At 47.9% G+C, this 22525-nt stretch overlaps 2 protein-coding genes across 2 annotated transcripts in view; both read left to right on the forward strand.

Moving 5' to 3' along the window:
- Positions 1-22525, forward strand: part of GTF2H1 (general transcription factor IIH subunit 1) — a 1055813-nt gene that overhangs the window by 414896 nt on the left and 618392 nt on the right. The gene's annotated exons all lie outside the window — the stretch shown is intronic.
- The window catches only part of TSG101 (tumor susceptibility 101), a 273450-nt gene that overhangs the window by 132029 nt on the left and 118896 nt on the right, over positions 1-22525 (forward strand). Inside the window, exon 4 of the mRNA XM_030202449.1 lies at positions 2755-2847. Coding sequence (XP_030058309.1) covers positions 2755-2847 — 93 coding nt within the window. The remainder of the gene's footprint in view (positions 1-2754; positions 2848-22525) is intronic.

Here is a 22525-nt window from a genome sequence, read left to right on the forward strand (position 1 = left end):
CAGCAAACACATTCCATAGGTCTTAGCTTAAGCCCACCCACCCCATGACTGACACTTCCTATATAGCTTTACCAAATATACTACGTATCATAAATTAACCCCACCCTAATTACAACCCCATCATAGTACACCTGTTCATACCCATTTCAACAAATCAAGATGACTTTTATTCTCTGTAATAATTGTGGTGCTTTAGTTTCAAGACCAAGCTTCTGGAGACTTAAAGCTTGTCCTATCTGTCTTCAGCTTGCTAGTTTAAAACAGGAGCTCAGCAAAGTAAAGCAGGAATTGAATGCACTTAAAGCAACTTCTAGGACTGCACAAAATCATACTGCACAGAATCATACCAAATTCTCACCACTGCCTCAAAGGATAATACCACCTAAGAATAGATGGTTCACAGTAGGCTCAGGCAGGATTCGTTATGTGACACAGAAGCATCCGCCCTCACAAGTTTTGCCCCTACAGAATTCTTTTGCTCCACTACAGCACTGTGATGCTCCTGAAAATAAAACTGAGGCGAAAGAAAAAGCAAAGAAGGTGGAACAAAAAGATATGAAGGTACCCAAAAAGAAAAGACACCCCCAAATCACTAAAACCGAAATACATTCTAGGAAATGTAGATGGAAAGCGATGACCACAAATGCTCGCAGTCTAAGCAATAAAGTTCATGACCTTCGTGCCCTAATCTTGGAGGCAGACTTGGACATAGTTGCAATCACAGAGACATGGCTCAATGGTTCCCATGAATGGGATGCAAACATACCAGGCTATAATCTTTTTAGGAAGGATAGAGAGGGGCGTAAAGGTGGAAGAGTAGCTCTGTATGTGAGAAATGATATCACAGCGACTGAAATGACAGGGAACTGGGGAAAGGAAGAAGCGATATGGATCACCTTAAAAAGAGAGGATAGAACCTCTGTCCATGTGGGTGTTGTCTACAGACCCCCCGACACAATTGGAGGACCTAGATAAAGATCTGATCGCTGGTATTCAAAAGTTGGGGAAGAAAAGAGAGGTGCTGTTGTTGAGAGATTTCAATCTGCAGGATGTAGATTGGAAGGTTCCGTCTGCGGATCGGTGCTGGGGCCGATTCTATTCAATATATTTGTGAGTGACATTGCCAAAGAGTTAAAAGGTAAAGTTTGCCTATTTGCGGATGATACTAAGATCTGTAACAGAGTGGACACCCCGGAGGGAGTGGAAAACATGAAAAAGGACCTACGGAAGCTAGAAGAATGGTCTACGGTTTGGCAATTAAAATTCAATGCGAAGAAATGCAAAGTGATGCACTTAGGGAGTAGAAATCCACGGGAGACGTATGTGTTAGGCAGGGAGAGTCTGATAGGTACAGATGGGGAGAGGGATCTTGGGGTGATAGTATCTGAGGATTTGAAGGCGACGAAACAGTGTGACAAGGCGGTGGCCGTAGTTAGAAGGTTGTTAGGCTGTATAGAGAGAGGTGTGACCAGCAGAAGAAAGGGGGTGTTGATGCCCCTGTATAAGTCGTTGGTGAGGCCCCACCTGGAGTATTGTGTTCAGTTCTGGAGGCCATATCTTGTTAAGGATGTAAAAAGAATTGAAGCGGTGCAAAGAAAAGCTACGAGAATGGTATGGGATTTGCGTTACAAGACGTATGAGGAGAGACTTGCGGACCTGAACATGTATACTCTGGAGGAAAGGAGAAACAGGGGTGATATGATACAGACGTTCAAATATTTGAAAGGTATTAATCTGCAAACAAACCTTTTCCGGAGATGCGAAGGCAGTAGAACGAGAGGACATGAAATGAGATTGAAGGGGGGCAGACTCAAGAAAAATGTCAGGAAGTATTTTTTCACGGAGAGAGTAGTGGATGCTTGGAGGTGGTGGAAACGAAAACGGTAACGGAAATCAAACATGCGTGGGATAAACATAAAGGAATCCTGCTCAGAAGGAATGGATCCTAAGGAGCTTAGACGAGATTGGGTGGCAAAGCCGGTGGCGGGAGACGGAGATGGTGCTGGGCAGACTTATACGGTCTGTGCCAGAACCGGTGGTGGGAGGTGGGGCTGGTGGTTGGGAGGCGGGGATAGTGCTGGACAGACTTATACGGTCTGTGCCCGGAGAAGGACAGGTACAAATCAAGGTAAGGTATACACAAAAAGTAGCACATGTGAGTTTATCTTGTTGGGCAGACTGGATGGACCGTGCAGGTCTTTTTCTGCCGTCATCTACTATGTTACTATGTTATGTTACTATACCTTAAAAATGCAAAAAAGAGAAGGTCTAGCTGGGATGCCAAAAATTTGTATCTTAGGACAATGTCCATCTGCCCAGCATACCACATTTCCGCCAACATTGTACATTTCAGTTGGTCTTTCCATTACATATGTTCTCACTATTCCATCACCTGTGGGATAGTTGTGTCCATCCACCAGCAGGTGGAGATAACTGAAAACTGAGCTGAGACTAGACATATTTCTGTTGGCATCCAGTCCAGCTCCTCGAGTACTTTACAATAAACACAACAGTGCAACTTTAAAAAGAAATAGTTTTCAAAACAGTCACTGTACTGCAAAACAAAGTCCCTCACCAAACCCATAAATCTGGCTTGTTGGCTTGTTAGTGAAAAGGCAATGTTCAAAAAAAGATTTGTCCTAACATTGGAAAGATCGTATTTATGTAAGCCCGTTTTGTTATCAGAGAAGTAACCCTTCTTGATTATTTTGTCTTTTAGCCTCAGTCAGAGTTGTTGGGGTTGATTCAAATCATGATTGTGGTGTTTGGGGAGAACCTCCAGTCTTTTCTCGTCCCTGCTGTTCCAACACCCTACCCACCATACCAGGCAAGCAGGACCTCCAAACATTAGTTCCTGTTAGAGTATGAATTCAGATAACAGCATGAGTTCTTTCACAGATGTCATTCAGTCCAGATCTCTTCTCCCACACACAGATTAAGAAGCATTGATCAGAGTTAGACAGACGTTAGTTTATCCTATATAATAAAAAAGCACCTCCAACGTTCTGAAGCTGACTCTGTGAAAGGGAAGCCTTGAAGCATTCGTGCTCTGCTGTATCCATCTCCTGAATTGATGTCATGTACTTCCGGGTTCGTCACAAACAGCAGTGACCAATCACTGGAAGGGAACGCTGCAGAGTTGCCAGGCCACGGAACGCGACGTCACACGCATGAGAGTGTCGTCGTCGTCGTCCCTCCCTCCCTTCGCTCCAAATTTTAAAAGTCATCTTCACTACCAAGTGTCGGGTTTACAGCGGCCGGCAGCTGCGGTAAAAGGCGTGCAGGCTCGGCCCTTCTCTCTCTGTCAGCTCTGTTCCCGCCCTTGCAGAAACAGGAAATGAGGGCGGACCAGAGCTGACAGAGAGAGAAGGGCCGAGCCTGCACGCCTTTTACCGCTGCTGACGGCCACCATAACCCGACTTAGTAAGTAACATAGAAATGACGGCAGATAAAGACCTGTACGGTCCATCCAGTAGTTGCCCAACAAGATAAACTCATTTTATATGGTATGTGATTCGTTATACCAGAGTTTGATTTGTCCTTGCCATTCTCAGGGCTCAGACCATAGAAGTCTCCCCACTACTGTTCTTGTACTAAGTTCTGAAGCTAACATCAAAGCCCCTTAAAATTTACACTCCAGCCCATCCCTATCTATTCAGTCACGATCAGGGCGTAGACCGTAGAAGTCTGCCCAGCTCCCATTTTGTTTCCCAGTTACCGGCGTTGCTACCCAATCTCTGCTAAGATTCCATAGATCCATTCCTTCTAAACAGGATTCCTTTGTGTTTATCCCATGAATGTTTGAACTTCATTACCGTTTTCATCTCCACCACCTCCTGCGGGAGGGCATTCCACATATCTACCACCCTCTCTGTGAAAAAAATACTTCCTGACTTTACTCCTGAGTCTGCGTTACGCATTCATCACCTGCTGGCAAATGGATAAAAGGCCTTATCCGGCCAATATTCAACTGGTACAGTCATCATGCTAAGTTAAGTGCCGATACCAATGCTCAGCACATATTCAGCACTGAGATCCACAGTGCAGTGACCATACTGGCATTATCATTTAGTTTAGACAGTTAATCCGCTGTCAAAAAGGCGGAAAGATTGCCACAATATTAGAAAAAAGAATGTAAAACAAAACAGATTTATTTTAGCCTTTACTACGAAGCCTTTTGCGAAAGCTTCGATTTCTAGTTCTTACTATCATCTCCATTTATGTTGGCAGTTGAAAAAGTATTTTGGCAACTGTAGATTTTCAATTGTTCTTCACGGCTGGATTATTATAATTCTTTGTTGTTGGGTCTGCCTTTTATCTATACTAGAAGCTCTTCACTCTGTCCAGAATTTGGTGGCTCATTTGTCCCTTCCTTTCACCACATATGGCTTGACTGTCTACGAAACACTTGCTCTGGTGTTCTTGTACCCAACTCTTTGGAATGCCCTCCCTCTTCCAATCAGTAACAAACTCTTGCATTGAATGTTTTAAGAGCAGCCTTAAAGCACACATTCTCTCAGGTTTTTCTGGAACCCTGATCCCTCCGTAAAATGAATGTAGCTTTTGTCCTATCTGTTCCCCTCTCCTCCCCCGATTCCCCTGAAGGCATTGTAATATATCCCTCCCTCATTATATTCACCTTTATGTACCTTCTCTTTCTTTTGTATACCTCTGAGTTTTCATCCAGTTGTCCCCGATTCTACCCCTATTATTTTTTTTTACACTGTAAACCACTTAGATGTCTACATATGGATTGCTGGTGTTACCACTTGAACTCGGAGATAGTTCTCATTTTGATCATATTACCTCACTGGTTTCATCGCTACGCTGGTTCATGTTATTTTGGCATGTGAGATTCAAGGTGTTGTGCATAATTTTTAAAGCTTTGGGAGGGATGCCCCATTTTATTTTATTCAATGGATACAACTTTATTCTTCAGTAAGCCAACTGTGCTCTGGGACTGGCAATTTATTACGACTGTCCACCTCAAATTCTTACAAGGTGACTGAAACACGTAACAGGTCTTTTTCTATTGCTGGACCTTTTTTGATGGAATCACCTTACCAATGCAGTTAGGACACGTGAAGTTTTGTATTTTTCACAAGCAGATGAAAAACGTGATTTGTACAACTGTTTGTTACCAAGGTCCATCCTGTATTTCTGAACCTTTTGTTTTCATTTACTTTTACTGTATATTTGATTGTATTATGAATATTTGATTGTACCCCACCTAGAACAATAACAATTGAGTGGGATATATTTTTATTAAATAAATATAGAAACAATTCTGTACAGATCTGCAGTGTGACCAAACCTTCAGTACCATCTGCAGTTCTGGTCACCTTATTTCCAAATAGCATAGATACCCAGAACTTTTGGCAAGCAGTGGTCCAACACATATCCCTAGGAATGGGTATGTCCATTCTGTGGTCCTGAATTGTGTCTGCTGGGAGTAAGGACAGCATGTGGACAAAAGTGGTACTGTAGGTTCTCCGAGGACAAGCAGGCTGCTTGTTCTCACTGATAGGGTGATGTCCACGGCAGCCCCTCCAATTGGAAACTTCACTAGCAAAGGCCTTTGCTAGTCCTCGCGCGCCCATGCGCACGGCGTATGCATGGCCGTCTTCCCGCCCGAACCGGCTCGTGTTCGTCAGTCTTCTTTTGTCCGCGCTCGGTACGGTCGTGTTTTCGCCGTGTCGGGCCCCGCAAAGTCGACCTCGTGCGTTCGTCGTGTTGTTTCAAAAAAAAAAACCATTCTGTGTGAAAAAAGACTCTGGCCTTTTTTCCCCCCGCTATTTTCAGCTTTTTCGCCCGGTAAGTTTTCTTTCGTCGTCGGGTAGGCCGCTTTTAGGCCTCGGGTCGAAGTTTTCTTCCCCTTGTTTTTTGGGTGCCTTTTCCGCCATTTCGACTTTTGATCTCGCCGGCGTGATTTTTCCGCCCATGACATCGAAGTCTTCCAGCGGCTTCAAGAAGTGCACCCAGTGCGCCCGGGTCATCTCGCTCACTGACAGGCACGCGTCGTGTCTTCAGTGCTTGGGGGCTGGGCACCGCCCGCAGGCCTGTAGTCTGTGTTCCCTTTTGCAAAAGCGGACTCAGGTAGCGAGATTGGCCCAGTGGAACGTTTGTTCTCGGGCTCTTCGTCGGCATCGGCACCGGGGGTATCGAGTGCATCGACGTCTTCAGCGTCCAGAACTTCATCCTCGGCCACCAGTGCATCGAGTGCATCGAGGCATCGGCCCTCTGCATCGGCGCTGAGACATCGGACAGCTGCATCGACGTAGGTGGTACCGGGACCTCGTCGGCTGATGTTGTCGGACGGTGGTGCTTCGTCTGGAGTGCAGGTGAGGGCTGTCCATTCCCCTGCTGGTGGCGGTGAGCCTTCGGGTGGGTCTCCCCCTACCCTGAGGGCTCCTGCGGTACAGCCCCCCCGAGACCGACCTCCTTCGGCCTCGGCCCCGAGGAAGCGACGGCTGGATTCTACGTCCTCCTCGTCGGTGCCGGGAAGCTCCGGTGACATGCTTCGTTCCAAGAAGTCGAAGAAGCATCGTCATCGGTCTCCTTCCAGTGTCGGCACCGAGAGCTCTGGGTCGCCGAGGGAGTCGGCACCCAGCAGGCATCGGCACCGAGAGGACCGCTCACCCTCTGTTCAGGAGGTGTCGATGCGCTCCACTCTGGACAGCCCGGAACAGCCTCCACGCCCGGAACAGGTTCTGACGTCGACGCCTGCATCGACCTCCATGCCTTTCTCTGCAGCCGCTCTCAACGAGAGCCTCCGGGCCGTTCTCCCAGAGATTCTGGGAGAGCTGTTGCGCCCTAACACTCCGGTACCGGCAGTGCTTGCGCCACCGGTACCGTCGAGCGTGGCGCCGGCTGGCCCATCACCCGAGGTGAGGTCTCCGACAGGTCCGTGAACTTGTGTCTGACACCGAGGGTGAGGCCTCGTGGGAAGAGGAAGAAGATCCCAGATATTTCTCTGACGAGGAGTCTGAAGGTCTTCCTTCCGATCTCACTCCCTCTCCTGAGACACAGCTTTCTCCTCCCGAGAGTCTGTCTTTGCTTCCTTTGTCCGGGGAGATGTCTACGGCCATCCCCTTCCCGGTGGTTGTGGAGGACGAGCCCAGGGCTGAAATGTTTGAGCTCCTGGACTATCCTTCTCCACCTAAGGAAGTGTCCCACTGTACCCATGCACCATGTCCTAAAAAAGACATTGCTGGCGAACTGGACCAAGCCTCTAACTAATCCCCACATTCCCAAGAAGATCGAGTCCCAGTACCGGATCCATGGGGACCCAGAGCTGATGCGCACCGTCAGTTGCCTCATGACTCTGGAGTTGTGGATCTGGCCCTAAAGAAGGCTAAGAGTTCTAGAGAGCATGCTTCGGCGCCCCCGGCAAAGACTCTAGAACCTTAGACTCCTTTGGGAGGAAGGCCTACCATTCCTCTATGCTCGTGGCCAAGATTCAGTCCTACCAGCTCTACACGAGCATACACATGCGGAACAATGTGCGGCAGTTGGCGGGCTTGGTTGATGCGCTCCCCCCTGAGCAGCCAAGCCTTTTAAGGAGGTGGTCAGGCAGCTGAAGGCGTGCAGAAAATTCCTGCCAGAGGGGTATATGACACCTTTGATGTTGCGTCCAGGGCCGCTGCTCAAGGTGTGGTGATGCGCAGGCTCTCATGGCTGCGTGCCTCCGACCTGGAGAATAGAATCCAGCAGCGGATTGCGGACATCGCCTTGCCGTGCGGATAATATTTTTGAGAGAAAGTTGAACAGGTGGTAGAGCAGCTCCACCAGCGGGACACCGCATTCGACAAGTTCTCCCGCCGGCAGCCTTCAGCCTCTACCTCTACAGGTAGAAGATTTTTTGGGGGAAGGAAGACTGTTCCCTACTCTTCTGGCAAGCGTAGGTACAATCCTCCTTCTCGACAGCCTGCGGCCCAGGCTAAACCCCAGCGCGCATCGCTCTCGTCAGCAGCGTGCGCCTCAGCAAGGCCCCTCGGCTCCCCAGCAAAAGCAAGGGACGAGCTTTTGACTGCTCCAGCAGAGCATAGCCAACATCCAAGTGTCAGTGCCGGCGACCTGCCAGTCGGAGGGAGGTTGAAAGCTTTTCACCAAAGGTGGCCTCTCATAACCTCCGATCAGTGGGTTCTCCAAATAGTCCGCAAGGATACACCCTCAATTTGGCCTCAAAACCTCCAAATTGTCCACCGGGAGCTCAGTCTTACAGCTTCCAGCACAAGCAGGTACTTGCAGAGGAACTCTCCGCCCTTCTCAGCGCCAATGCGGTCGAGCCCGTGCCATCCGGGCAAGAAGGGCTGGGATTCTATTCCAGGTACTTCCTTGTGGAAAAGAAAACAGGGGGGATGCGTCCCATCCTAGACCTAAGGGCCCTGAACAAATATCTGGTCAAAGAAAAGATCAGGATGCTTTCCCTGGGCACCCTTCTTCCCATGATTCAGGAAAACGATTGGCTATGCTCTCTGGACTTGAAGGATGCCTACACACACATCCTGATACTGCCAGCTCACAGACAGTATCTGCGATTTCAGCTGGGCACACGTCACTTCCAGTACTGTGTGCTACCCTTTGGGCTCGCGTCTGCGCCCAGGGTGTTCACAAAGTGCTTGGCTGTAGTAGCAGCAGCACTTCGCAGGCTGGGAGTGCACGTGTTCCCCTATCTCGACGATTGGCTGGTGAAGAACACATCCGAGGCAGGAGCCCTGCAGTCCATGCAGATGACTATTCGCCTCCTGGAGCTACTGGGGTTTGTGATAAATTATCCAAAGTCCCATCTTCTCCCAGTGCAGAGACTCGAATTCATAGGAGCTCTGCTGGATTCTCGGACGGCTCGCGCCTATCTCCCAGAGACGAGAGCCAACAACTTGTTGTCCCTCGTCTCGCAGGTGCGAGTGTCCCAGCAGATCACAGCTCGGCAGATGTTGAGATTGCTAGGCCACATGGCCTCCACAGTTCATGTGACTCCCATGGCCCGCCTTCACATGAGATCTGCTCAATGGACCCTAGCTTCCCAGTGGTTTCAGGCTGCTGGGGATCTAGAAGACGTAATCCACCTGTCCACGAGTTTTCTCGAATCCCTGTATTGGTGGACGATTTGGTCCAATCTGACTCTGGGACGTCCCTTCCAAATTCCTCAGCCACAAAAAGTGCTGACCACGGATGCGTCTCTCCTGGGGTGGGGAGCTCATGTCGAGGGGCTTCACACCCAAGGAAGCTGGTCCCTCCAGGAACGCGATCTACAGATCAATCTTCTGGAGTTACGAGCGATCTGGAACGCTCTGAAGGCTTTCAGAGATCGGCTATCCCACCAAATTATCCAAATTCAGACAGACAACCAGGTTGCCATGTACTATGTCAACAAGCAGGGGGGCACCGGATCTCGCCCCCTGTGTCAGGAACCGTCAACATGTGGCTCTGGGCTCGCCGTCACGGCATGGTGCTCCAAGCCACATATCTGGCAGGCGTAAACAACAGTCTGGCCGACAGGTTGAGCAGGATTATGCAACCTCACGAGTGGTCGCTCAATTCCCATGTAGTGCGACAGATCTTCCAGGTGTGGGGCACCCCCTTGGTAGATCTCTTCGCATCTCGAGCCAACCACAAAGTCCCTCAGTTCTGTTCCAGGCTTCAGGCCCACGGCAGACTGGCATCGGATGCCTTCCTCCTGGACTGGGGGGAAGGTCTGCTGTATGCTTATCCTTCCATACCTCTGGTGGGGAAGACTTTGTTGAAACTCAAGCAAGACCGAGGCACCATGATTCTGATTGCTCCTTTTTGGCCGCGTCAGATCTGGTTCCCTCTTCTTCTGGAGTTGTCCTCCGAAGAACCGTGGAGATTGGAGTGTTTTCCGACCCTCATCACGCAGGACGAAGGGGCGCTTCTGCATCCCAACCTCCGGTCCCTGGCTCTCACGGCCTGGATGTTGAGAGCGTAGACTTTGCCTCTTTGGGTCTGTCAGAGGGTGTCTCCCGTATCTTGCTTGCTTCCAGGAAAGATTCCACCAAGAGGAGTTACTTCTTTCTGTGGAGGAGGTTTGCCGTCTGGTGTGACAGCAAGGCCCTAGATCCTCGCTCTTGTCCTACACAGACCCTGCTTGAATACCTTCTGCACTTGTCTGAGTCTGGTCTCAAGACCAACTCTGTAAGGGTTCACCTTAGTGCAATCAGTGCATACCATTACCGTGTGGAAGGTAAGCCGATCTCAGGACAGCCTTTAGTTGTTCGCTTCATGAGAGGTTTGCTTTTGTCAAAGCCCCCTGTCAAGCCTCCTACAGTGTCATGGGATCTCAATGTCGTTCTCACCCAGCTGATGAAACCTCCTTTTGACCCACTGAATTCCTGCCATCTGAAGTACTTGACCTGGAAGGTCATTTTCTTGGTGGCAGTTACTTCAGCTCGTAGAGTCAGTGAGCTTCAGGCCCTGGTAGCCCAGGCCCCTTACACCAAATTTCATCATAACAGAGTAGTCCTCCGCACTCACCCTAAGTTCTTGCCGAAGGTTGTGTCGGAGTTCCATCTGAACCAGTCAATTGTCTTGCCAACATTCTTTCCCCGTCCTCATTCCTGCCCTGCTGAACGTCAGCTGCACACATTGGACTGCAAGAGAGCATTGGCCTTCTACCTGGAGCGGACACAGCCCAACAGACAGTCCGCCCAGTTGTTTGTTTCTTTTGATCCCAATAGGAGGGGAGTGGCTGTGGGGAAACGCACCATATCCAATTGGCTAGCAGATTGCATTTCCTTCACTTACGCCCAGGCTGGGCTGGCTCTTGATGGTCATGTCACGGCTCACAATGTTAGAGCCATGGCAGCGTCAGTGGCCCACTTGAAGTCAGCCACTATTGAAGAGATCTGCAAGGCTGCGACGTGGTCATCTGTCCACACATTCACATCTCATTACTGCCTGCAGCAGGATACCCGACGCGACAGTCGGTTCGGGCAGTCAGTTCTTCAGAACCTGTTTGGGCTTTAGGATCCAACTCCACCCCCCGAGGGCCCTGTTTGTTCTGTTCCAGGCTGCACTCTCAGTTAGTTGGTAAATTTTTTAGGTCAATCTCAGTTATGTCCTCGCCGTTGCGAGGCCCAATTGACCATGGTTGTTGTTTTGAGTGAGCCTGGGGGCTAGGGATACCCCATCAGTGAGAACAAGCAGCCTGCTTGTCCTCGGAGAAAGCGAATGCTACATACCTGTAGAAGGTATTCTCCGAGGACAGCAGGCTGATTGTTCTCACAAACCCGCCCGCCTCCCCTTTGGAGTTGTGTCTTCCCTTGTCTTTGTCTTGCTACATACGGGACTGACGAACACGAGCCGGTTCGGGCGGGAAGACGGCCGCGCATGCGCGGTGCGCATGGGCGCGCGAGGACTAGCAAAGGCCTTTGCTAGTGAAGTTTCCGATTGGAGGGGCTGCCGTGGACGTCACCCTATCAGTGAGAACAATCAGCCTGCTGTCCTCGGAGAATACCTTCTACAGGTATGTAGCATTCGCTTTACATAAAATGTGCCTTTCCTTTGCTTAATGTGAGATTGTGACTCACTGGGAACAGGTTACTGGACCCTCATTGGAAGACTGGATTTCACGCTCCTCTCTGTTTCCCTGCTGGTTGAATCTGTCAAAGGAATTTTGTTTGTGCAGCACAATTTTATTTATTTATTGGGATTGATTAACCGCCTTTTTAAGTGTATGTCATTCAAAGATTCTCACACGTATCTCCAGCAGCCAGCCAAAGTTGTGGAGGGATATCAGCTCTTCTGATAAGCACACTTGAGCTCAGACTCAGTCAAACTCAAATCTGGAAGTTTCTGAAAAGTAGATTATTCTTTGCTGCTGTACTGTAAGTCAGTCACTGTTTGATGTGTGTTCATTAAATAAAAGTCTTTACACATTTGCTACAATTAAATATTTCTTTAGCAAAGCTAGTAACTATTTTAATTTTTTTGCCTCTGCAAATATGGTAATCCTATTCTCAGAGTAGCTAAATCTGTTCACACCTGTTCACATCATGAATCCATTGACCCTATTTAGGCCTAGGGTGATGATGTTGAGCTTCTTGATGATAATTAATAATTAACATTGATGATAATTGATAATTAACACTCAATCATAAAATGCATGGCAAAGCATAAGCAGATTAGTCCTTAATATGATAGTAGACTAACTGTTGCACCGTGGAGAATTACTCATGATTGACCTCCACAAAGTCTAACAAAGTCAATAATATGAGAGTCTTTAGACTGTAAAACGACATAATGTCCAAACCAAAGTCAATAGGGTGGACCGTGATGAATGATGAGGTGTAAATGGACAACTTCTCACATCAAAAAGACATCAAACAGGAACAAAATGGTCCACGTAATGGTGATGATGAAGAAAGTCTTCAAACATAAGCATTGCACAGTTCAAAAAGAAAGTCAATGAAATGTCCCAAAAACAAACAAACACATCCAAAACTTCACTTTCAGGAACACTGGATCAGTTGAAATAAAAATAAAACCAAACAAATTCCCCCCCCCCCCCCCCCCCCCCCCCAACAAGAAGAATGATTCTTGGGCAAAGAAAAACTCCAACAGTCATGACTACAATGGAAATCATGAGGAACAAGGGGAAGGAATGTTGAAAACCACCAATGGCTTAGGAAGCAGGGCGTCAGGAACATCTTGAAGAATGACATCAGGAATGGAAACAGGATTACTCCGGTTGGCAACTGCACCGAATCTTCAAGATTTTGTTTTTTCTCTGTAGCTGAAAAACAAAAGAAGACGAAGCTATTCTGCTTCATGGTTAGTTTGTGTCATTTCAACAATGCATGTATCTGGAACCAAATGACTGGGATGACATGGTCTCAGCTGATTGATGTGGACCCACTTAAAGTTATCTTCACCTTGAGAATTTTTTCTGAGGCGAATTTGGTAAGCCACAGGTGAAGCTTTTTCCACTATAGGGAAAGGACCATGCCAACTGGGCAGAAACTTCTTTTCTTTTACCTTGTTTCTGGCGAAATTGAAATAGAATACCTTGTCGCCAATTTAGTATTCTTTGAAGGTAGTCCCTTGATCATAGTAGGCTTTCCTACCTCTAGCACTACTTTCCAAGTTCTTTTGGGCAAAGGCAAAGGCACTTTGCAAATGCTGCCGCAAATGGGTGACATACTCATGAGAGGAAGTAGCACTGGACAAGTTCACATCATTAGTCCTGTAAAGCAAATGAATTGGTAACATCATTTCCCTACCTGTCATCATCTCAAAAGGTGACACTCCTGTAGACCGATGGGGTGTGGCATGGATGGCCATGAGGACCAATGGTAACTTCATGTCCCAATCCTTACCTGAGGAGGACACGTTCTTCTTCAGAATGGTGACAATGGTACGATTAGCTCTTTCCACTTGTCCTGAGGACTGAGGTCGGTAGGCAATGTGTAGTTTACTCTTCACGCCTAGCATCTTCCAAATGTGTTGGATCACTTCTGCGGTAAACTGGGATCCTTGGTCTGAGTCCACTCACATGGGCAAACCCCACCGGCTGAACACATGATTCAGTAGTAAGGTAGCCGTAGTCTCAGCAGTGTAATTGGGTGCAGGTAGGCACTCCACCCACTTGGTGAACATGCAGGTGACAGTAAGCATGTACTTGTTGCCTCGGGTGGATTGAACCACAGGCCCAACCCAATCAATCTGGATATCTGACCAGGGCATAGCAATACCCTTCTTCCTGAGGGGTGCCCGATGGGATGGAGAAGATGGCTGGAACCGACAACAGGTCAGACAACCTCGGGTATACAGCTTCACATCCTGACGCATATGGGGCCAATAAGCCACTTGCTTCAAGGTCTCATAGGTGATGAGTTCCCCTCTATGTCCTGCACATGGTTCATCATGAACATGTTGCAACATGATGCCACGATATGTCTGAGGCACAACCCATTGCTCAATGCCATGCTTACTCGTCCGAATAAGCAGGTCCTGTCGGATCTTGAACTTCTCCCTGGATGTATAGAGTATCCTCAGTTCTTCAGATTGACACTCCTCTTCTGTCAATGGATGTTCTTGCGGATTCTGGATGTACTCATAAAATCGTCCAACCACTGGATCCGATTTCTGAGCCGTTACAAGATCAAATGATGGGACTTCACTGCACCACTGGAACACGGGAGTCTTATTCGACTGCTTTGTTTGCCGTCGAGTGACAGCATGAACTGCCAATGTCTCAGGTTCTGAGAACCGCCATGGCTCTCTGGTGAGTGCACCTTCCTTGGCGAGTTGGTCTGCTAAGTCGTTCCCTATCTTGTCAGGACTATCAACTTTGGCATGACCCTTAACATTCTTCCAATGGATGGTCATGTCATGGTCCCATACCAGGCGATCTAAGGCCAGAATCAAACTTCCATGATGTACCGGTTTTCCTTTCGAGTTTAGCATGTTGTTCTGCTTCCAGTTGGGTAGATGAGAGACAAAGTTCTGTCTCACATAATTGGAGTCTGTACAGATGACTAGTTCCCTAATTCCTTTCTGAACTGCAGACTGTACCGCCACCAAAGCTGCAGCAATCTCAGCGTACTGATTTGTCTGTGAACCCAAGCTGTGCTTCAAAGTCTCTCCACGAACGGTTGGATTCCATACCACTCCCACACTTGCAACCAACTCATGGTCTGTGTCATGGCGGTAGGCACAACCATCCACATAGACTTTGGGCATGGTAGTACAAATCTTCTCATCATACAGGTAGTGTCGATGAGGTTCTACCTCTGGTGGTGGGATATCTGTTTCAGGATTACCTGCAAAGGAATCATGTCCTGCACAGTCATGCAGGTCAGCCATACCTTGGGCTACTACATTGTGATGTTTTTGAGCATACCTTACCTCTAGAGGCCATCCTTGAAGAGCCAGTGTCCAGGAGACTATTCTGCTGTTGGACAGCCGACCGGATTTGATTCGGTCGCTACCCAGGAAACTAACGATTTGATGACAAGTTTCCACGATTAGCTTCTCCCCTTGGATGTAACTCCGGAAATGTTGCAGAGCCCACACCGTGGTCAATAAGGATTTCTCACTGTCTGAATACTTCTTTTCCACTTCGGATAGGCCTTTACTGGCATAGGCCACAATCCGCTTATCAGAATCATATTTCTGATACAAGACAGCACTCATAGAGTGATTGGAGTATCCCAGGTCAACGTAGAACTCACGACCCCCCTCAGGGTACGCGAGGCATGGAAAGCGGCTGAGCTGCTCCTTCAGCTCCTGCATAGCAGACTCCTGCTCTGGACCCCAAGTCCAGGGTACATCCTTCTTCAATAACTTGACCAATGGTCGGGTGATCTCCGCATACTTATTTATGAACTGTCGGGAGTAATTGCATATTCCCAGAAAGGAACAAAGTTCTGTGAGATTTGTGGGTTTTTTCAGCTGTTGTAAGGCTTGAACTCTCTTCTTCTGAGGTCACAGACCCTCAGCAGAAATTTCATACCCTAGGTAATTCAGAGATTTCTTGCACCATTGTCCTTTGGCCAATGTCAATTTAGCTCTAGCATTTGTCAACTGTCTGAAAACGTGCTCAATCTCTGACAAATGTTCTTGAAAGGTAGGGCTTTTGATCAAAATATCATCCACATAGACTACAGTTCCTCGAGCTTCAGTATCTGGAAGTGCTTTGTGTAGGAAGATGTTGAATTCAGCCGGTGAATTGAGAAAACCAAAGGGAGTTCTGTTCCACGTATACTGTTTCTTCCCAAAGGTGAAAGCCAGTTTATACTGATCATGTGGATGTACAGGTACGGTCCAAAACCCTGATGCCAAGTCTAAGCTGGTGAAATACTTAGCCCCCTTGATAGTAGCAAGACTCTGATTCAGTGGAGCCATCGGCCACCTGGACAACGATACTCGCTTATTCAGCTGACGGTAGTCCAGTGCAATTCTCCAGCTGTTGTTCTTTTTCAAGATGGGCCACAGAGGGGAGTTGTATGTGCTGTTGCATTGCCTAATGATGCCCCTGGCCTCCAAGGTATTGAGAATCTCTTGCACAGATTCATAGGACGCCAATGGAATCTTATACTGGCGCACAAAGACAGGCTTACTATTTGGTTCTGTAGGCACTCTGGTGACGTGCAGGTCTGTAAAGCCACAGTCATACGAGTCTACAGCCACAGTCATACGAGTCCTTGTATTTGTACAGCAACTCAGTCAACTGCATCTTCTCTGTGTCAGTAGTACACGCATCAGCCTGTTCCACTTGATCTTTCACCATAGCATCAAACTCTGAGAAAGGTTGGTTGGATGGAATTTCCACTTGATCTTCAATGTCCGCCTGCAGAGATGAGGTTTCAACAGAATTCACCCCTCTAGACCTCTGGGGTAGAGACATCCTTCTGGACAAAATCAAGAAGTCGTCTTCCAACTGCACCTGTGAATCCATTGCATCATATGGCCACATGAAATCCAGAGATATGAGGCCTCTGGGAGAGGTAAACAGACTCTGTCTCCCCCCCCCCCCCCCCCCCGGCAGGTGTTCCAAGAGGCAAACTTACCTCGACATCAGGAAAAGACTGTCCCACCAGAAACCCAAAAGGGTCTCCTTTAGACACAACAACTTCATCTGATTGCGGATTGGTGACCAACAAGTGGAAAGGAGCATCAGATACCTCCAAACATGGCAGAACACCAATGGACAACCCTAGGTCCCGAAAATGAGCATGAGGGTTGAAGTACACCACTTTGTCCAACAGACGCTGTCCCTGAGCAATATGGAGCTTGATGGAAAAATCCCTCACTCTTGCCGGAATGATCACATCTTTATCACAGACTACTTCACAGACCTCGGGTATGGTCTGTCCAGACTTCAGGCTAACAGGCGTTACCTCGGATTCCACGGGGCTGCCATCAAGTCTACTCCACAAGACAAGGTTCACCAGATCCACATACACTCCCAGTCGCACAAGGCAATTGGAGCCCAAGCATAAGGGCTGTTGTAGGCCTTTCACAATAGAGAAGTGGTGGGTGAACGTCTTCTGTCCCACGGTCAAAGGGAGACTGCACATTCCCACGAGCGTCTTGGCACCTTGTCCAGGTACCTGACCGAAGTGGAAGAACACTTACTGAAGTGAAGTTGCACAGACTTGCACAGACGGAAGAACAGAGTGTCACTGATGATGAAGACATTGCTAGGCAACAGCAAAGTGGACTGAAGTGTTTGGATGTCAGCTATCTGAACAGGAATGGTGAAAGCATCATCCTTTTGCTGGATGTCAGTCAACCGGCAAGGATGTGGTGGTGTCTCATGACTGGAAGAGGATGCCGTGATCTCTTGAGGTATGTCTGTAGCATCATCTGGAGAGTCATTCGTCATAGGCGGGTTATTCAAAACAATCTCCAACTTGTCATCATGGATGACGATGTCAGCTATCCGATCTGTCTGGACTTGGATTACTTCAGCATTCTGGACTTCCCCCCTTGGTGCACCACTCAACTGGATCTTCTAGGTGAGAGGGTCTTCTGTAGTCTGGAAATTAATACGACATGGAGAATCCCTAAGCCCCACAGAGCTGGAACCACTGACTCTGCTCATATGTCGTACCTTCCTATATGGAAGGGGACCTGTGACTTGAGCCCAGATGACTTCATGGTCATAATCCAAATCAGGCCGCAATCTTTTTAACAGATCATTGCCAATTAAGAATTCTTCGCCAGCACTGGTGGTAATGATGACAGGGTGTTTGATACTCATCTCACCGAGCTGTAATGAAAGCCAAACCTGTCCCACAGTACCGATGCTCTGGTTGCCATAAGCCATTAGGGATAAATCGCATGGAGTGACACTCAGCACATCCCGCCCGCCGCCCCCCCCCCCCCCTAGAGATGCCTCAAGTTTCTGAAACAGGCCTTGGGTAATCAAAGTCACCTCTGAGGCTGTATCCAGCAGACCCTGACAGGAAAATGTCTGTTGAATCAACAGCTCCACAGTATATCTGTAACCTTTAGGAGTAAGTTGACCCATAAAGTACCTGGTTTCCTTAATCGAGTCACATAATAGAGGGGGTGGACATCAGCCTGGGTCACAGGAGACTCATCACTGACAGCCGACACGGCTTCCACCTGCACTGTGGGCATGGATGGTGGTGTAGGTGGATCCAAGCCTAGTCATGCCTGGTCATCCTCAGGCATGGACAGAGGCTCCACCTCAACGGAGTTGACAATAGGCCCAGTCGTGGGTGGCCCGAAAGGCTTCTCCTTGTTCTTTGAAAAGTTGCATCCTCTGTTTTGTGAAGAGGATGGCTGAGGTGCGGTTTCAGAATTTGTTCGTTGCAGTTGCGCCAACAATTGCTCAATCTGTGCTTGCTACTTTCTGATCTTATCCTGAGCCCGCTGCCTTTTGTTAAAATGCTTCTTATTCGGGTCTTGTTGTTGTCCTTCACGCACCGCAAGTTGCGCGGTGCCACCTGGCTGGCGAGGTTGGGTATTGCTAGGCCGTGATTGTGTCGACGGACTTGACACCTTGTTTTCCAGTGCAAGGGTGGATGTGACTGCACAAACACTGGGTTGAGCCCCTGGGCTGCGATGCTTTGATGCGGGTTTGGGTGCCTCCACCGTGGGCCGGGCGCGACACATATCAAAAATCTCATCTGCCTGTTTCAGAAGCTTGGAATAAGGTTCTTTCTGTTGTTCCGTCAAGTGAAATCTCACTTGTTCAGGCAGCCCTTTCAGAAAAAGATTTCTGAATTCACCAAATTCAAGATCCTTTGCGTCTGGTATGGCCTGCCCCTGGAAAAAGGCTTGCTTCAAGCGAAAGGCCCACTCACGCGGACTCTCCTTGGGACCACAGAGCATATTATAGGCCACCCGTTTTGCTTCCGTGTCATCTGCAAACAGACCATATCGCTCCTTCAAAGCTTGTTCCACAGTAAACAGGTCTGGGTTGTCTTCCACTATAGCCTCCAAGTACATCTGACATTCTTCGTCAAACGTCCACTTCAGTAAAGCCAGTTTATCTGACTCTGCAGTGACCTGTAAAGTCTTAAAGATTTCATGGACTGACCGCAAATGAGCATGTATGGATACCTTAGAAGACTCCTTAAAAGGTTTGATCATAGTGTGAATAGTCTTCATTGTTTGGGAGTGTTGTTCCCTAGATAAAGTGTTATTTTTAAGTGTCTTGAGTGGAATACCGCTGCTCACCAGTAGGGAACGAAAATGGTGGTGCGGGTGTACTGTTGATGTCATCAGGTAGTGCAGAGGGCTGTGACCTCCTTGGGTGTGGCACAGGCAGGACAGAAAGCTGTGCCCTTCTTGGGCGGAGCATAGGCCCAATGGTACCAGTGACCTCATCAGGAAGTGCATTGTGCTGTGCCCTTCCTGGGAGGAGCATAGGACCAATTGTTCCATGACTCTCATCAGTGGGCATAGTATTCCTGGACCTGACTGGTGGGAGTCTCTGATTACTAGTGTCAGTGTCCTCATGGGGGGATACAGTGTTCCGTGACCGGATTGGGCGGAGCCTGTGCTCCGGCATGCAGTCAAAGGTCTGCGGACCAAGAGTACTGTACCGGGGAGGCGCTGTCAACTGAAAAGGATTAGACTCCTGCTCTAATTCATTACAAGGGACCCATTCAGGCAGGCAAAATTGTTCTTGCACAGGGCTGGGTGATCTCACGTCATCCCTATCCTGCAACTCCGTTGGTGTAGCAGTAGCCTCATCCACCAAGTCACATACCTCCTTCCGCAACATCTCTAGGTCTCCCTTATGCTGATTGAGTGCTTTTATACACATCTGTTTATCCTGCAAAGCCTGAGAACTGCAGTGACAGTGTATTATTTTTCTCCCAGGACTCCGCTAGTTCTCCTTCGGCTTTATGCCAAGCCTACTGAGCAAAGCTATGACTCCCTTTCTCATGTTGTAACTCCCTACGCAAAGCAGAAATCATATCGTGATGCATTTCTCTCTCCTCCTGTTGCCGGGAGTGAGTGTGATTTACTTCTTTCGTTCGCAAACTTAAAGTTCGCATCACCTCCTCTAATTGATATGATTTAGCAGAGAGGGAATCATTTTTCAGCCTCAAATCAGTCTGTAAAGATTGGGCAGTCTGTACCCAATGCAGTCTGTCTTTCTCTAAAGCAGCACATTTGTCTTGAAGACCCACACATTCGGCGCATATACCATGATTATGGGAACTCTGTCACCCCTCCCTCCACCAGTTGCCTGTGAAGTTTTGCTCTCAAGAGCCAATTGTAAATCAAGTCTCTCTTTCTTTAGGGCGTCAACTTCAGTCTGCAACTGCTGAATTTCGTTTTGCAATGTAGAGCGATTACAACTTGCACTTTCCAATTTGGCCAGCAGGGTGCATGAGAGCTCCACTAATGCTGGAACAGTCAATCTATGCTTTACCTTCAAGATTTGGTTGAAGACTACCTCATATGCTTTGAAACTTTGTGCGTCTTCTTTGCGAAATAAGGACAACATAGACTTCAGAGAGCCCTCCGTAAGTGTTTTAGACTGGCCCCCTGCCACCATTGCATCAAACACTGCTACTTCTAGAGGCGAGAGCCTATGGCTAGGTGCCGCCATACTGACACTGTATGGACAGGAAAGTGAAAGAAAGAAAAAGAAAACAGCTAGCAATTAACACAGCTAGTACAAACAAAAAAAACCTGGTTCACTGCCAGATCATAAATCTGGCAAAAGCAACAGATTTACGACTACCAGACACCTTCAACAGCCTTCAGTGAACACACAGTAAGAGAATGTAAACACAAAGCTCAGACTTGTGCAGCTTAGGATTTTTTTGAAACAGAAAACAAACTTACGGGTTGTAACCAGGTACCTCTCTTGTGCAGCCAAGGATAGAACAATCTCCTCCAGCCACAGGCTCCCGGCACAATGAAGAAATAGATGTCCACCAGTAACTTCAATCTTAAGGACTTTTATTCCATGCAGGTTTCTAGTACACAGTTCCAACAGCAGCATAGCACATACCAGGATTCAATACAGGCTTACAGGCTCCAGTCTGGGCTCTTTATCCAGGGCACAATAAACAGTAATTCCATTCCCAAGACAAACAGTTCTTTCAGTTCCTCATCCCAGTTCAGTCACCAAGCAGCATTTTCTACCTTCTATCCTCTTTACCTTCAGGAGAGTTCAATATTTTAGGGACTCCTTCTACCCAAGGGTTTTCCCCTGCATCAGCTTCACAATGAATTCAATACTTTTGGGACTTCCTCTCACCCAAGGAATCTCAGCCTGCTTCAGTACTTTAGGGACCTCCCTGCCCAAGGATTTTCAGCCTGTAACTACCAGTACTTTAGGGACCTCCTTGCCCAAGGATTTTCAGCCTGCCTCAGTACTTTAGGTATCCCCCTGCCCAAGGATTTTCAGCCTGTAACTACCAGTACTTTAGGGACCTCCTTGCCCAAGGATTTTCAGCCTGCAACTGCTTCTCTCCTTCTCTCTCCTGAACTGAACTCCACCCCTGGGACTCCTTCCCACCTGCCTAATCAATCCCTGGCTTCAGCTACCACCACCAATCATTCTCCTTCCATTAGCTTCCTCAAACCAGCTGAGTTAAGCATTAGACTAATGAGACCAATGATGAGCTCCTGCACACAGGGTTTCCCAACTCTCTTTCTGCCTAGTGGCAGCCACTCTACACAACCTGCCGGCTTACACCCATGTCTTCCCTGATTGCAGCTAGGAGTCCAGTCCGGGTTCTTCATATCACCCTCTAGCTCCTTGCCTGCAATGCCTTCTGGGACTTGTATTTCAGACTGAAACTGCCTTAACCCAACTATCCTGGATTTGACTTTATCACAGGGTATAAACTGTTATCAACTGAATGACATTCCTGGACGCAAGCTCCCATTTGTAGGATGAAAATAAGTAATTAGGGTAATAATTATTCCCTGATAATACTTATTACAAGGTTCCCGCTCAGTCTAGGGGATATTATAAAGGAACCTTGTTGCTGGCACCCTGCCAGTGGTTTGTTCTTCGCCAAAGAACCAAAGCCACGTCACAGATGATAATTATTATTATTTATTACAGGTAGAAAAATAGAAACATTCTGCAATAGCTTATATGCAATATAATATCTCTTACTGATATGCACACTAACAAAATATATTGTCTAACTACACTCTGGTTATCCTGAGACTATGTACAGTAATGATTAGAACAGTACAAATGATATCCTAATGATCCTTATGAAACTTATCACATCTTATGCAAAATACACATTAGCAGCTTTCCCTGACCAAGAGCTGACATAAACCAGTCGTACTTAGATAAAACCACTGCCTAACCCCAGACTAGGAAATATATCACTGTGATCTCACTCACCACGCTGTCCTGATGACGGCTTCAGATGAGACCGGTGCAGAATCTCCCCAGACGCTATCTCAGTTGTCTGTGTCCTATGTAGTGCAGGTCTTTCTCAGCAAACAAGCAGGTTCCCGTCTCTCCTTTGGTTATCAGAGCCAAAATCTCTGCCACAGGTATTTGCACCAGTTATGCAGGTCACAAGGTTGGTATCAT

Source organism: Microcaecilia unicolor, chromosome 4, assembly GCF_901765095.1.
Source record: "Microcaecilia unicolor chromosome 4, aMicUni1.1, whole genome shotgun sequence".
Classification (NCBI taxonomy): Eukaryota; Metazoa; Chordata; class Amphibia; order Gymnophiona; family Siphonopidae; genus Microcaecilia; species Microcaecilia unicolor.